The sequence below is a fragment of the Paroedura picta genome, chromosome 5, assembly GCF_049243985.1.
Source record: "Paroedura picta isolate Pp20150507F chromosome 5, Ppicta_v3.0, whole genome shotgun sequence".
Taxonomy (NCBI): domain Eukaryota; kingdom Metazoa; phylum Chordata; class Lepidosauria; order Squamata; family Gekkonidae; genus Paroedura; species Paroedura picta.
This window is the reverse complement of record NC_135373.1, coordinates 99,711,851-99,729,026: the sequence shown is the minus strand read 5'-3', so window position 1 is coordinate 99,729,026 and position 17,176 is coordinate 99,711,851. Positions and strand designations below refer to the sequence as shown.

Sequence of the window (17,176 nt, the reverse complement as noted above, 5' to 3'; positions counted from 1 at the left end):
GTTTCACTCAAGGCAGTAATAAAATGTTTCACTTGTAAGTGATTGGGTCATGTTTCCGTATTTTGCACAGTGATTCTTGAGGGGACAGCCAAATTGTCCATAACATTATTCTATTCTCAAAGATTTATTAACTCTGGCAGAACAAGTACTTCAAAATTAGCTCAGTTACTCCAATGTTCTTTTCTCTGAACTTTTGGCTGCATAGGATCCCCATCCCCCTTCTCTGCACTGGGCCATCTTTTAAGGAGGAGATGCAATCTTTCAACATACCCAGTCCCCTACCCACCTGCAGTACAAATCTGTGGAACTGTGTTGTGCATTCCATAACACTTGCATTTGAGGGAGATGCTTATGTTTTTGGTTTTTAAATAGTGGCATGGAAAGCCCCCTTTCAAATACACCTCCAGAGCCGATTTCAGTAAGGATAAATGTGTGTGAATGTAGAAATGACGGTAGGAGATTTCAGATACCACTTTCATTCTAGTTTCAAACTTTTTCAGAATAAAGTAAAGACACTGAAAACAGTGTCTAAGGCTGAATTCAGACATCATCAATTAGGTTTGTTTAAACTAATGAACAAACTTTGATTTGTCCAGCAGATAGAAATGCATGGGTCTCTCAGTGTGATGTCTGTTTGGCCCTTAGTGACCCATGTTTGTCAGCAACACTGTCCTAATCAGGCACTTTTCTCAGTGAGTCTCGTCTCTGATGGGGCTTGTTCTTGCTTGCGCTTGACTAACTAAAATGTTTTCCTTATAGGTGGGGAACCTTGGATTGCTCTTCATGCTCCTTTTTTTCATCTATGCTGCTCTCGGCGTAGAGCTCTTTGGAAAGCTTGGTGAGTTTTCCAACAATTCATGTGTGCAGGAAAATCACAGAATCGAGGACTAGTGAAGGATTCCCAGGACGTATCATGTTTCACGTTGATGGAATAACCGGCCTTTGTCCTCTCCCAAGAGTCAAGTGTGACTGAGGGTTTCTCTTGTGTTACTTACCATCTAGGGTTAGTCTGTTTTCCAGGCAACCACAACCGTGAATTGTTAAAGCAGGCAGTGATCACTCTTCATTTTGTCTCCTGGGCGGTGTCCACTAAGGACCTTTCCAGGTGAGTCTTGTCTTGTGCAGAGAATGCAGAATCATTGCTCAGTTGCTGCAGGTAATCCAAGTGGCTTTTGTTTAGCTACTGCTGCAGTTACTCTGCAATGTATTTTCCCTGCCCTCAAAGCACATCCAATTTTATAGTTGGGGAGGATCCTTCCTTAGTTGCCATCATGTTCAAGAAGGGGAAGTTATTATGTGATACGCCTGACACCACTTCCTTCCTTGGTGAGAGGGTGTAGTAGATGGGGATTGATAATAATAGCACTGTGCTGTCATCGGGGGCGGGGGGGGGGGCTTTGGAAGAGCTCTTTCCTTTCTGAAGTCCCAGAGACAGAAGAGGAGCCAAAAGAGCCTCTTTTACAGGAATTGGAGTTTCTAGCCTATGACTGCCAACTCTGGGTCAGAAAATTCCTGGAGATATGACAGTGAAACCTGGGGTTTGGGGGAGGGAGGGACCCCAGTAGAGTAACAGTAGACTCTGCCCTCCTAAGCTGCCATTTGCTCTAGGGCAGGGATAGTCAAACTGCAGCCCTCCAGATGTCCATGGACTACAATTCCCAAGCGTTCGCTGGCAGGGGCTCCTGGGAATTGTAGTCCATGGACATCTGGAGGGCTGCGGTTTGACTACCCCTGCTCTAGGGGAACTGATTTCTGCAGCCTTAGAGATCAGTTGTAATTCCAGGAGATCTCCAGATCCTGCCTGGGGGGTGGCAACCCTATGTAGCCTCAGCTCCTGCCTGAGAGCAGGAAAACACTATTGTGACCAGCAGCCTACCTCTGAGCAGAAAAGCCTGGAAAACAGGCCTGACTAGGAGGCTGCAGATAAGTGACAAGGGAAGGGGGAGACTGGGAAGGAAGGAGGACTAGATAGGTAATTATGAACACAAGAGGAAAAGGAACAGGCAAAGGACAAAAGGTCCCATATCTTACTTCACACACTGCCCATAGAAGTGTGGTGGTGCGATATACCTCTTCTTTCTGTTCCCTCCTTTAAATTTGCTCTCCCCCCCCCCTGATTCTTTCAGCTGAAGCCCGGCAGTCCTCTTTGCCAGATGAATACGTATAACTGCATGTGCTCACATTCCTCCCATGCAACTTTCCAGATCTATTCATCACATTTTCATCCTGCCCTTTCCTTAAGGAGTTCTGGGTTGAATAAATGCTTCTTTTTGCTTCTGTTTTCTCCTGACAGTAATTCTGAGGCTGAGAACAGCTGGGCCAAGTTCAGCCACAGGGCTTGTTTGAACTAAGGTCTCCCAGCCTGACACAAACCCTGTTTCCACCCTGCTCCTGTTTTCCCGTGCCTTCCCTCTTTTCTTTGCCTAAATCCCTTCCCACCATCCCTTTTTTTCACTGTAAAGTATAATTTATAGTAAACATTGATAGTATAATAATAGCTGTAATTACAGATACGCAGCCCTCTTGCAGCTCCTCAGAGAAACTATTTGAATTTTATCTTTGATCTCCTGTCACCGTCTCTTGATCTCAAAGTTATGTATTTTTAACGGGAATGTTATATTCTCAGCTTTAATACCAGCCTGCAGTATGCTTAGCACAGCCTGGCATTCTGAGAACCACGGAGATGTTCAGTCATTTACTTGCTACTGAAAGACCATAAATGAATCACACTCCTTCTTTCAGCTTCTCCGGTTGCCTTATGCAAAAAAAGAAGGAAGGAAGGCATCCTGATGAAGCACTTAGATTAACCCATTCCTGTCTTTAAGACAAGGAAATGAACAAAGCCAAACCTCAGTAGCTCTGCCAGCATTGCTGTGGTCACCTGGCTCAAACCTGACTAGCGGTGGCAACTCTGGGTGTTGGCACACCCATTGTTCTTGCCTCCTGTACTTAGGGTTGCCAGCTCTGGGTTGGGAATTACCTGGAAACTTGGGGGATGGACCTAGGTGTGGATGAGTTCAGTGGAGTATAACGCTATGGAGTCTACTCTCCAAATCAGCCGTTTGGAGGAACTGATCCCTTTATTCTGGGGGCTGGCATCCTTACCTGTACTGTAGCCATGTCAGGGAGGAATGCAGGTGGAGCCAACACACATCATGGCCTTCATTAGCCAGGTCAGAGGCTCTTGTCAGCACTACAAGGGCCACTCAACCCAGCTTGCTCTTAGGTAATTTTAATTTCCCATTCTGCCACTGACAACTAAGCTGGAAAAAATACTTCTTAAGAAACAACATTAGATGCATTTCAGACAACAAAACGGAAACCATTTTAAGCATTGTTAGTCCCACTGTGATCACAAAATAAACAAACTGATCACCAGCAACTTTGGTCCCTACCAGCTTGGTGTACCAGCTTTGTTAGGAGCGCCGACTTCTAATCTGGCAAGCCAGGTTTGATTCCCTGCTCCCCCACTTGCAGCCATCTGGGTGACCTTGGGCTCGCCACTGCATTGATAAAGCTGTTCTGACTAAGCAGTGATATCAGGGCTCTCTCAGCCTTAACCTACCTCACAGGGTGTCTGTTGTGGGGGGAGGAAAGGGGAGGCGACTGTAAACTGCTTTGAGACTCCTTCTGGTAGAGAAAAGTGGCATATAAGAACCAACTCTTCTTCTTCTTCTACCTCCATTGGCACTATTACAGGAACCCCATCTAACAGGGGCTGTTAAGTACAGAAAGGTATTGCTGACTTTAGCCAAATCCAAGAACATTTTTCGTCTTAAGTCTTTTCTAACAGGAATTATTCCTTGGAAACCTCTGAAAGTGTGCCATTTGTAATTAATGCAAATAAAATTTAATCTTCCAACCCTACAAAAAGGTCCTGGTCCTGTTCTTGTAGCCAGTGATCTGAAGGTCTTAGGAAGGCCAGCTGTACTTAGTCAGATTGTTTGTTAAATTTAGTACCATGACCTTGTTTTTCTCTCCAAAGAGCTGCATGGTGGTTCTCAGTGCAATCCTAAACTGAGTTAAACTTCTCGGTCAGTGCAAGTCAATGGTTAGGACCACAATGCTCCAGCACTGAGTCACATAACAGCCCTGAGGGATTGATTAGGCTGATAGATACTGTCTTGTCCAAAGCTACTATGTGAGTTTCACAACTGAGTGGAGATTTAAAGCTGGGCTTCCCACACGATTCCACTGTGGATTCTGCTTACAGCTAATCTTGTAGACATCATTGTAAAAGTGCTTGTACAAATTCTTTAATTATACTTGTCAATATGATTTCTTGACAAGAAATTACAGATGGCTCCCTGAACAGGGACTCCATTCATGTTCTCAGAAACTATATAATGTGTATACATATGCATACCAATTTAGGAATGTGTCCAATGGGTATGAGCCTCCATTCTGGAATTGCTGCTTTAAAGAATACAATAACATGTGGTTTTCATATCAGGGGGATAACATGAACACCCCCAATAAAATTGCAGCTAAGAATCTATTTTCTCTTGAGTAGTTTAGACAGGATAGTCAACCTGTGGTCCTCCAGATGTTCATGGACTACAATTCCCATGAGCCCTTGCCAGCATTTGCTGGACTACCCCTAGATTAGAAGTCCCGTTGCTTATCTTGCTGGCTCCAACACATGAATCTGCAGCGTGCACACTGCTAATTGTCCATTAACTTTAACGGGCAAAGCAAATGGAATCCTTTGTAGGATCCACAAGGAAAAATCTCTGGGCTTTCCAAAGAAAGATCACTAGTAGGAGAGACCTTTGGGAAAGTAGTTATCATTTAAAATATTGTGGGAATAAATAGTTTTTTTTTCATCCTGGCCATTCCAGCCATCCCAGCCTGCAGAGTAATCCATTTTTAATGGAAGCTCAAGTTCAGAGTTGCAAGAGAAGTGTCACGAAAAGCCCCCTTATTAGCTCTTGCCCTTCCCTGCCCTGTAGCCATCTGTCTGGTTACTCACCTAGAAATTCCTTCTTTCCAGTATGCAACGATGAGAACCCCTGTGAGGGCATGAGTCGCCATGCCACTTTTGAAAACTTTGGGATGGCTTTCCTCACGCTTTTCCAGGTCTCCACTGGTGACAACTGGAATGGAATTATGAAGGTAACTTTTGCCTGTGATGGACTCTGTCTCTGGACCCAAGAAATTGTATCCAGAAATGGATCAGCACACTGGAAGTATGTGTGTGTGCATGAATAGTACAAAACAGAAAGTGCGCAAATATGTATATGAATACATATATGCATGTGTGCCTGAGAGCATCGAGGAAGAACTAGTGAGATTTGAAATATGCACATGGATAGCAAGAATAGGCCTTTCTTACTGAGGATTTCCATCAGATAATCAGATACTAGTCATGGAGAAGGGGAAATGGTAGAAGAGGATAGGGAGATGGGGACATTTCATACATTTAGTATGTGCCTAATGTAGGTATGGCAAGAAAGTTAGTCAGTTTTTTGGAAGGACCTCATCAGATCTTGGTACATAGAGTTCTCTTCAAGACCTGTCATTAATTATCAGAGTTTGTATGAGATTTGAAATTCCAAAGCAGGCACTGGTGAAAGGAAAGGAAGCTAATTTAGAAGCTCCTGGCACAGATTAATGTGATATTGAACAAACAGAAATTTTGTAGAATAATCTGTGCCAATACAAACAATTTCCATGAATTGCGGTCGCTAAATTAAAAAAATTCTGCTCTCTTCCATATTTGTGTATTTATTTACTATATTTATGGTCTGCCATCAAGTGTGAATGAACCCAGTCAGTTGGGTGAGCTAAGAGCAATGGACAAGGGCCTATTCCGCACACATAAGATAATGCAATTTCAGTGTGCTTTGATAGTTGTATTTTCCTGTGCAGAACAGGAAAATCTGCTACTAAAGTGCATTGAAAGTGCATTATCTATTGTGTGCAGAATAGGCCTAGGATTACAGTGACCTAAAACAAAACCATAATCAGGCCCTTTGAAAGAAATTGTGGAACCTCATGAGCTCCCAGATGGAGTCTGTCATCCACATATGCAGCTGCCTTGCCCACTAAAGGTACCCATTTTATGTGGTTATTTTGGCTCCATATACTCTCTACAGAGGAGCCCTTCCTGGTCTATACTAAACTCCAGTACCTTTTAAAATTGTCATTCTGGGTTAACTCCTTCACCCTATACAATAGGCTTCTCATAGAAACAAGCAAATAATTCTTCAGTACACACAGAATAAATACTTTCCTTGTAGTGCATCCTATTGGCGTGTGCAAGAGGATGAGGGAGCCTGTTTAGGGGTTAGCTAGAACATTGTTATTTACTGAAAAATATCAGCAAACTTGCTAAACTTCCTGTGATTGCAAGAAGCTACAGAAGGAGGGAAGTTGTGTGTCCAGACAGCCTTCAGGGGCCAAAATCCTTCCTCACATCTCTGTCTGTGCTTTTGGTTATTGGGGGGGGGGAGAGAGGTGCATTCTTTTGTTCCTTCAGCCCTTTTTTCTTCCTCTTTCTCTTTGTGTGTGTGTCTGTGTTATGGGGGGGATTTCTGATTTCCCCTCCTCCCCCCACACATACCTCTTTGACTCAACTTACTCCTCTAAGGACACTCTTCGTGACTGCACCCACGATGACCGGAGTTGTCTCAGCAACTTGCAGTTCATCTCGCCACTCTACTTTGTCAGTTTTGTGCTCACAGCCCAGTTTGTCCTCATCAACGTAGTAGTAGCCGTACTCATGAAGCATTTAGATGACAGCAACAAGGAAGCGCAAGAGGATGCTGAAATGGATGCTGAGATTGAGCTTGAGATGGCTCATGGGCTGTGTCCGCGCAGCTCAAGTTCACCAGGCTCTGGACAAGATGCAGGAGGTGGGAAAGTGGACCCTGAAGGACATCTTTGCATGACGTGTTACTCACCTGCACAGGTAAGTGGAACTTTTGTTTTACTTTCTAGAAAGACTGTGGCACATTGATGTGGGGAAGAGTGAGGCAGCGTAAGTGTTTCTGGGACTGGTGGTCAGAAAGAGAGCAACTGAATGGTAGGTGGTTGACTTGCATTCAGTGGTAGCCTAGGTGCTGTGGTACATTGACAGAGTCACATTGGTCCAGGACTTGGAACAGCAATGGCGCTGTCTACTAGGATTGAGCTCAGGGCTCTAGGACTGGAAGGAGAATCATGAAACGTGTGCAAGTGACGGTCCACTAGCAAAGCATAGGCTAGAGTGAGGAACAGGGCTAGAGTGCAGGGCTAGAGTGAGGAACATTTGCCAAGTTGGCTAGGGAGCTTCACACTGCCAATTAGCCATATTAGCCCATCCACTGTACACGGCCACACCCTCAAGGCCACATTCTGCCTCCTTTACTCCTGTTTCATAAGAATGTCTACTGCTTATAGATGTCTGGATTTTAATGTGCTTGCTGTGCGCAGAATTTAACCAAGATGAGTGCGGGTGGCAGAAGCTAGCCCTGAACCACACAGAGGAAATCTGCAACAAACAAAAACATAGAGTTCCTAAAATGATTTCTCCCATCCTCCCCCCTTTCTTGTCCCCTAGGAGAACTTATGGCTGGACAGTGTCTCTTTAATTATTAAGGACTCCTTCGACGGGGAGTTAATGATCATCGATAACCTATCGGGCTCCGTCTTCCATCATTACTCCTCGCCGGCCATGTGCGAGAAGTGTAACCATGACAAGCAAGAGGTAACCTGCGTGCGAGGATATGGGAGGGGGACGCCCCACGAGTGCAAGAACATACGTGCACACCCCTTACGCACTCGAGATCTCCCCAGGATGGTCTCCCGGCTGTAGATGATTTTAGAAGGTTTGAGCATTCTTACTGAAGTGACCTCCATGGCAATAGGAAAGGCTTATTTGGATTGGCAGAAGTCTGAATGCAGAGACAGTTGGATCAACAAGGATGGCAGAAGGAAATAGAGAGATATCCAGAAGAAGGGGGCACCACTACGGAGGCGCATTGCCCCTGGCAGTGTTTAGTTTTGCACTTCAAGAAGAGCTGTTCTTCTGCCAGATCACAGCAAGGCATTGGAATCAAGTGCTTAGTTTTAAACAGAGGCCTGCAACTTAATTCCTGTTTCTACTGATGGGAAATAGGCCTGTTGTTCAGTATGCATTTAAGGGTTTGCTGGCATGCAGGGAGCACAAGTTTGGAGGTGGGGCTTGTTTGACTTAAGATGAATTTTAAACATGAGTTTTAAAGATGTTGGTTAACACCTCCCTTTGTCTTGCTAACTCATGGCTTATTGTGAGCTCTTCAGGCCTTCTGTATACTTAAAACTTTTAGTGGAAGGCAAAGGAAGTGGTTGCGATGGGAAAAGCCGGACTTCTAATCTGGGTATTAGTGACTGTTGTAGGCAGCTGCTGTGAATGTGGCCTGATTCATATCATTCTTGAGTATCATCACAACAACATCACAGGTCATATAATCTTTCACGGCCATCTCTCCTCAATACATTTTAATCATACACAGTCATACAACAGTCCCAGGAATTCACTAGAAAGCTCTGAAGTCAAGACTTTTAATTCATCAGCCCACTAGTTATATGTGCTGGAAGTTGCTAAAGTCCACATATGATTCTATACTTCCACAATAGCCCCAGCAATGCTACAAATTATATTAGGGCTTGCAAGACGGAGCTCTTCTGCCAGGTCTATGGTTGAGGCCAGACCTGGAAGATCTGATGCCCCCGCCCCCCAGTAGATGGGCAGATGAGGAGAGAGGAGAATGAGAGATCAGTAGAGTCTTCACCAGTTGACCATCACTGTGTGTGGTGAACTGGCACTCTGAGCCCCCTTGGCACCTGGATAACAGCTAGTTTTTGAACTGTCACCGCCATTGGGGGGGTTAATTGTTGTTTTAATGGGGTAATTAATTGTATGTTTTACTGGGGGTTTATCCATAGCCCGCCATGAGACAGCTTGCTGGGAGCGGTGAGATATAAATTTTAAAAATAATAATATAATATTAATAATAATAGATGGTAAGTGCAGCAACAGCTGGAGAAAATGGAAGAAAAATAATTCACACTCTTTAACTTTAGTGTGTGTATTCAGGACACATAGATTAGAACTACGGGACACATAGATTAGAACTATGCATCCATAAGCCCCATGGCAATCAAATATTTAACTCTGCACAGTTTGATTTCTGCACAACCCTTCTTTCGGCAAACATAACTGCTTGATATAGAACAATAGATCTATATTTTTCATATGACTTAAATACACTGGGATGTAAATAAGTAGGTACAAAAGCACTGCATATGTAAAGAAAAAAATTAATGTGCACCATGTTTAAAAGGTCATGCTGTACACCTGTTTCACTACATAGAGATTATCTCCAAGCAGCAAAAGTGTAATACAGGAGATATTCCTTAACCATATCTAACTTAATTTATAAGCTTGTACCCATATATTACCTAGGTGGATTCTGCATTTACTTTGTTTTTTCCGTTGTCAATCCTGCTGAATTTAGAGCAGTTTGAACCCGGGTCTTCCTCCTTCTCCCCTCTCCCTCTGAATTGAAAGAGAAAGCCTTCTGCACTTGATTGGGGGAGCTCAGAAGGTGGAGAGGAGTGGTGGTCACGAAGCTGAACTACCTTTCCTGAACTAATGGAGGGGGGGTCAGGTGAAGTCCAGCTGGCATTAGTGCTTTATTTCTTCTCTTTTAACTCCTGAGTCAGCAGCAACCTCTCAGAGAATGAGGTAAATCTTTGCTGAGAGAAGTGTGGGTTTTTGGAGCACAGTCGTTTTAAAACAGGGAGGGGAACCTTGCAACTGGGAGAAAAGGAAGTCTTTGAACTGATGCCCTGGCCAATCAGGGAAGCCTGCTTTGCTATGTCAGTGCTGCAGGCATGGAGCAGGAGGTTAATTCACAAAAAACAGAAATCTACATTTATACTGGCTGCGTTTTTTCAAATATCACGGCTTATATCACTGCTCCTGGATATCATGGGGGAAAGTTAGGATCACCGCAGATCAATCATGCATATTGCAGAGAAAAAATTTAAAACATCCAAAATCAAAATGAAAATCAAATTCAGTGCAGAGGGGAGGGATTTATTCGAGCTGGAAGTGGATAAAAATCCCTGTGCAGACTCGACCCTAAGTATAGTTCCGATGGAAGGAAGGCTTGATTGCACAAAAATCCTATGCAATCACTTGAAGAAGTGGTATCTTTTGCACCAACTTAAACAGGATGCAGTCTGAGCAGCAGAAAATATCCTTAGATATCCCAGTATAGTTCCAGTGCATTCTATCGTACCCAGTGAACAATAAGTGATATATGAGAAGCATCGTTCGTATTTAAAACCATACATATATGTGCCATCCATCATTCTGATTAACCGTCTCACCAGAACAGCATTAGCTGCTCCTACAGTGAGTGAATCCACGGTCATTAGATTTCTCCTACCTAAGATTCACTCATGCAGATGGCTAAAGCAATCAAGCTGATTCAGCAAAATTCTTGAGGCTGTTTAAATGCTAGCTCTGAAGTAATTCATTGGCTTCATTGTGGTGACTCCTGATTTAAAAGCTATATCTATTGGGTCATTTGGCCCGGTGGCTTGACTCTAATCCAAGAGAATTTGGACTACATTTTCTGCTACTTTGAGGTCTCTAGCTGAAAATGGAATCAGGATAATTGAATAGAAGTGCTGCTTTCCAAAAATGCTTACTGCATGCAAGAAAACAACAAGAAGTGGCCAGAGAAGGGAATCCTTGTTGCACAGGAGCAGCTAGATTGGAATCTGGCTGTTCCTAGGCTGCAAAGCCAAACCTCCTTGAACCTTCTTAGCCATTCTTGCATGTTAGAACTAGATCAGACCCTTCCTGCTTGGAAATAGATGTGTCCAGTTAGTTGGAAAACTTATGATGACAGCTCATTTCAAACAGAGCAAGTAACAGCTCACCAAAGCTCTTTCGGTGGACGAAAATGGCATCTGGCATGGAAGGCTGAATGAAGCCCCTTCTCCCTGCCACAGCCATGGTCTAAATCCAGACCTTGCCTGCCTGGGATTCATGATACTTCTGGGGCATGTTTGGTACAAATTCCTTGTGGATCCATGAGGATTTTGCATCATGTGAATCGGCCCTAATTTAAATTGCTTGAAGAAAGAATACAAATTTTAACATGCAGAAAAAAAATATGCCAAACCTATCCTCACAAATTTCTGGAGACAGGGAAGGATATAAATTCCTCAATCAATCAATATTTTACTATATCCTAATAGGTAATATACCTATTAATGTAAAGATTTAAAAATATTTCCTGCTACCATTTTAAATCAGAAATACACATGGCAGTATTAGTTGAATGATGCGTTATGCCACACTTTCTCCCTTCCAGGACTTAACACAGGGATGCCATGTTCAGCAGAAGCCCTGGCTTGCAAGTAATATATAGTCCCAAATTGGAAAAAGATATGATATTTAGAATAAATATTCCCTTCAATAACCTGAGCTTTTGTGTCTTTTTAAAAATGATAAAAATATTTAAATATGGTATCTACACAAGCAGGAATGTTAAAATGTAGGACATTGCCTCACTGCATGAACCCCATTGCACTTTTCATGGTGACACTCTAATCTCATTATCTATCTCCATGAGGTTTACATATACACAAGCAGTTTGGATTCGAGGCATGAAATGTTTAACTGGCACCACAAGGTCTGTCAACAAATGCGAGTGTCGTGTAGGTTGGAGCACAATGCATTTCACTTTATAAACTTGTTAGGTGCTTCCTGTTGTCCTGGACTTCATGAACAATGGCCTCATTTTGCAAAACAACAGTACAACAGAGTGTTCTACAGGAGATTTGAAATGGTTATAGGACAGGACGAATGATCTAGCAGCGTTAGAGTTTCTGTTAATTCATCCTACATCCTTCATGTTCAGGCAGAGTTCAGGGTAACTTAATATAATATTTGCTTGAGCGTAATAGTTGACAAAACATAGTTGATGAGCGGTTGTACACAGTGACTGTGTGTTCTGTAGATATTGTGACTGATTAGTTGTGTTGTGTGTTGATGTAGTGCATTTGTGGTTTGCTTCCCCTCCCCTTGTTTTTAATTGTTGGGTGTGTTGGTGGTGTTTGTATGTTGTGAAATATTGTATTTTATATAACATTGGACACAACCCAGCATGTGGAAATCCCATTGGTCTCCAAGGGATTTAAATGCACCAGATAATATGCATTGGATTGTGTCCATCATCAACATTGAGAATAGTTCAGTAGATAGTTTCCATGGAAGTGCGATGCTGTTTGTGATATGCAGAGTGCAGTCATTGTGTCCTTGTGCTGGGCTTCATCATGAAGGTGGATTACCTGTTTGGAAATCTACTTCACGCATTTCTTCCATTCATTCCAAATGAACTATCGGTCTGAAGGAGTCCTAACATATGGCATTGCCACTGATTCTGTTATACTTCCTGTCCAAAGCCATCAGCTCTCCATACCATCTGCTGTCACTATCTACATATATGACATGCGTACACAGTTCTGCACAAACACAGTTCTGCACAAACAAAGAGCCTTGCCCGAGGAGCCCGACAAACGAGGACAAGATAGTGCTGATAGAACACAACCCAAAGAGATCAAATGCCAGAATAAATGAGTGGAAGTTCTCGAGAGAGAAGCACTAAGTGAAGGAGACATGTTTTGAAGAGGAGGAATAAGTAGGTTGGGTCAGATGGAAATCTAATCTGACGAATGAAAAATGGAAATAAAATCTGATGAATGAAGTAGCAGAAGACCGGGGGGGGGGGGGGGGTTATGACAGAGGGTAATAGAGGGAAAGGAAATGAGAGGTAAACATTCAGGGACGGATACCTGAAAACAAGGAAGAAATTCCTGCTAAGTGGAATGAAGATAAAACCCCAGGAGAACGGGGAAAGAATGGATGCAGAGTAATTGGTACTAAGATACTGGAACTGAAAAAAAAGAAGAAACAGGGAGAGCAGATGGGAATAATTGTGAAAGGCAAAGACAAGAGGTGATCACCTGTATGTTTTTTGTATGGATAGCATAAATTATGATTCTTACTACTAAAACGAAGGCATCACCGTTATTATTCTACTTAAGCAGGACAATAGGTAGCTTCCATGGCAAAGAGTCTTTTCTTCATCTTCCTTCAGGCAGGCCACATTATCCTCAGTCTGGACTATCTTTATGTCTCTTAATTACCAATGCACAATCAGTTCTACCCAGAATGATGGAACATGGTGCCAAAATCCCTGTGCCTGAAGAGCTTCTCTCCATCTTCCTGTCAAAGAAGACATTAACAGGAAATGCTCCCAGCTGAGAAATTGGGGTGTTTTTGTTTCGTTCCAGAAACAAGCTGTTTCATTGTATGCAGAATTGGGTTAGGACTCCATAAGCCTCATGTGTAGTATTTCTCCTTGTCTTCAACCCCTTTCAGAAACCACTGTTGAGAGGTGAGATGAAGCTGTGTTGTGGTGACCATGCCTTTCCTTTACTGCAGGTCCAGCTGGCTGAAATGGAAGGCTTATCGCTCAACTCCGATAAGTCTTCAATCCTGCTAGGGGATGATGGAGACAACCACAGCGTGGGTCAGCTGAGCCCTAAGGAAACTCAGGTAGAAGTATGCTGTGACTTGGATGCATCTACTCCAGTGCCTGACCTTTGCCACTCCCCAGAAATAGCGATAGACTAAGCATTTATTCTGAGAGCAAATCCCTGAGCCCTGAAAATAGGAGACAGGAGTAACTTTTCCCTCTTGGTCAATTTTTTTTTAAAGAAATTTGCTTAAAATATTGCTATGCCACCTTTCAGCTCAGCTCAGAGCTCCCAACATGGAAAATACTAAAACATGTCAATATTTAGAACATTAAAAATAGCACTTAAAATACAAAGATATATACCATAAATCAAACAATTAAGCAAAACACATAAACACACAATTAAAAACACAATTAGTTGGCGTTGGTTGATTGCCTCCTTGATCCATGATACAATCTGATATGTCCTCGTTCATTAAACACAGCTTGTTATAATTATTCCAGGAAAAGAATTGAGATATGGCTGTGTTTATGTGACTGTGCAAAAGAAATTATCCCAGTGCCAAAGGCCACTGGTACTCTGATATATATGTAGAGGCAACCCTACCCCATAATCTCAAGTTTCATTCCCAAACCAATTAGCTAGTGAGAATGGTATCTGTTCATGTGCTTGAGTAAGGAAAATGGATATGGAATGGATATTGTCCAAAAATCTGTGAATATACTTTGTGTGTGTGTGTGTTACATTGTCATAATCTTGCAGGTGCTATGAGAGACTTAATCCATAAGGAAAAGCTAAAGTAAGGAAACGGTTGAATTGTCAAAGGCTTTCACGGGTTGTTGCAGGTTGTTGTGGGTTTTCCAAGCTATTGACTATGGTCTGGTAGTTTTAGTCCCTGATGTTTCATCAGGAACGGTGGCTGGCATCTTCAGAGGATCTGTCCATGCCAAAGTGTGGGGTGTATCAACAGTTGCTGGGCATTTTATTTACTTTCTAATGAACTTTACCCAGACACAGTAAAGACACTTCCTAATGGACTTGCTAATGAATTCCAGACACAGGAAAAGTGTTTTTCCGAATCCCAGTCCATCCCCTGGGAGTCTCTCAGATAAAACAGAAATATGATGCATTGCCCCATCCCCCAAGAAGTAAATAAAATGCCCAGCAATTATTCACACATCCCACACTTTGGCATGGAGAGATTTTCATCTTGCCATGTCCTACCTCTGCAGATGCCAGCCACAGTTACTGGCAAAACATCAGGAACTAACCTACCAGAACATGGCCACTCAGTCTCAAAAACCAGTAAGGATTATGCCAATAAAGACTTCTGCATCTGTATGACCCATTATGCTCGGGGGTTTTAGCGCACATTCGGGGTGGAATGGCGGTGACTAAAATCACGGATAACGCACGGAGCCGGCTGCAACCGGCTGCAGCTTCGGTGCATGCCGCCGAAAAAGCTGCGTCAGTGAAACGCGGAAGAAAGCGCAGCTTCTGGGTGAGCGGGGCGCAACCAGAAGCGGCGCCCGGATCGGCGCGTGCATAATCGGTTACTCTGGGTTTTGCCGCCGTCGCGCCCCGCCCCGTGCATAACCGGTATGCGTCGCGTCTTCCCCCTCCGCGTTTTCCACGTGACCCGAAATCGCCGTTTCGGCGGCCGTGCATAATGGGCCCATCTGTAACCAGTAAGGAAACAGTTGATTGGAGGGTTGTTATCCTTCTTTCAGTTGCCCTCTGATCTGCACCACTACGGGACTCTTTCCTTGAGATTCAGGCAAATTCTATAGTTGTTTGACTATAGTTGTCAAATAAACACTGAAAAATGATCTATCACTCAAAAGATTGGATTGGGCCCAGTTCTTTTTTCTGCACTTTTTTATGCATGCATTCAACATTTCCTAAGGCATCATCTCTATTGTAACTAGGATGGTCTGGACAGTCCCAGCTCCCTGGGGATAGGAGATTTGGAGGAATGTCTCCTCCCTTTGGCAAACCTAGAAGCTTCTCCAGCTCCAGAAAGTTACTTATGTGAAATGGAAGAAACTCCTTTCAGTCCTGTCCAGTCTTGGCTGAAGAACGAGAGCAACCAAGGTAGGCATCATTCCACTGCTCCCCTGGATCATACTATGGTGCAGCACTGAGCTATCTAGAGAGCTGTATTTTTGATGATACATTTTATACTTGGGTACGTGCAAGAAATCAGAGCCTAACTGGTCATGCAGAAACTGTCTGGCTATGGCTGATCTTCCTTTGGTAGACAAAGAAACGTTCTTCCTTTCTGCTGACTACTCAGGAAAGGTTAGTAATCAGATGGAACAGGAAGCACAGTTGAAGCAGCAGGGTGCTGCCAACCCATGAAATTTACCTGTTCCTGGTAAGCAGCATTGGGCAGTAGGAGCCTTTCCTGCAGGAAGTGCCAGACAGAGAAAGGAAATGGTTTCAAGAGCTCTGCTGCTGTCTTTTCCTGTGTTGACCATCAAGGGAAAGGAACAATGGCAAGATTGATCACAATCAGATTGGAATCTGTTCAGCTGTGTTTCCTAATTATGGAATTGGCATATGAATCAGCCCCCTGTAGGACTCTGACCTTGAATTTGAAAGCTGGACTCCTGACTCTTTCTTCTTCTGTGTTGCTTTCTTTCCCCCCCCCACCCCCAACAATGCCTGCTCCTTCTACCCACTTCTCTCCAGATACACCCAAGCCTCTGTTACCAGTTCCAGCAGAGTTTTTCCATCCAGTTGTCTCTGCCAATCAGCCAAGTCAAGAGAAAGTTTCCTGCCCAGAGAATCTCCCCAAAATCTCTCTGCAGGCTTCCTGGGTATCACTGCAATCTCCAAATGTGAACTGCTCGCTTATCCACCAGGTAAGATTCCCTGGTTTGTGCTCAAGTATTCACCTGTCAGTAGTTGACCATTTTAGCTGAATGTGGGCATGAGCATAAATGCTTTGTGATGCAGAAAAGATGTTCTTTGCCTTAACCCCACAATGCCTGTTTGTTGTGCTGCGTTATTTGGCCATCATGACTAATAGATAATGATAAACATATAACCCTTAAATCTGTTCTTTTTAATACGTCTGAGCCATAGCAAAGCATATGGCAATGAATCCCACAAGTCTTGTGTGAAGTAATTTGTCTTTTTGTCTGTCTGAAATCTACTAACAGTTTAACAAAGTGGTCCCAAGTTCTGTTATTATGGGGGAGTGAGAAAAGTTGAGAAGACAAGAGCATAAGAACAGTCCTGCTGGATCAAACCAATGGTCCATCTAGTCCAACACACTATCTCACACAGTGGCCAGCCAGTTACTCTGGAGGTCCAACAGCAGGGCATGGAGCAGCCCTTCTTGACTTTTTTACTGTTGAGGAACTCCTGAAACATTCTTCAGGCTTTGAGAAATCCCAGACATTGTATGATTGTGGAGAATACGGTTGGGAAGCATAGCTGTGTACATGCCCACCAGGGTCCCCTCCCCTTCCCACCCTCTCCAGGTCCATCACTGGCCATTTTGGGAGGGTGGGTGGGTTGACATGACAATATATGGTCATATCACCTAATAAATGTTTAACAAATGTAAAATATATATTAAAAATTAATTAACTCCCACCCATTCAGAAAACCCTTCCAGGGCCACCAAGAAATCCCA

At 43.4% G+C, this 17,176-nt stretch overlaps 1 protein-coding gene across 8 annotated transcripts in view; it reads left to right on the top strand.

Moving 5' to 3' along the window:
- CACNA1I (calcium voltage-gated channel subunit alpha1 I) overlaps window positions 1-17,176 on the top strand; it is a 361,190-nt gene that overhangs the window by 331,055 nt on the left and 12,959 nt on the right. For 7 of the 8 annotated variants that reach the window (XM_077339439.1, XM_077339440.1, XM_077339441.1 and 4 more), the window contains 7 exons: window positions 760-838; window positions 4,994-5,115; window positions 6,593-6,913; window positions 7,544-7,690; window positions 13,493-13,606; window positions 15,459-15,624; window positions 16,225-16,397. In XM_077339439.1, coding sequence (XP_077195554.1) covers window positions 760-838; window positions 4,994-5,115; window positions 6,593-6,913; window positions 7,544-7,690; window positions 13,493-13,606; window positions 15,459-15,624; window positions 16,225-16,397 — 1,122 coding nt within the window. The remainder of the gene's footprint in view (window positions 1-759; window positions 839-4,993; window positions 5,116-6,592; window positions 6,914-7,543; window positions 7,691-13,492; window positions 13,607-15,458; window positions 15,625-16,224; window positions 16,398-17,176) is intronic. The other variant, XM_077339442.1, reaches the window with a different exon arrangement.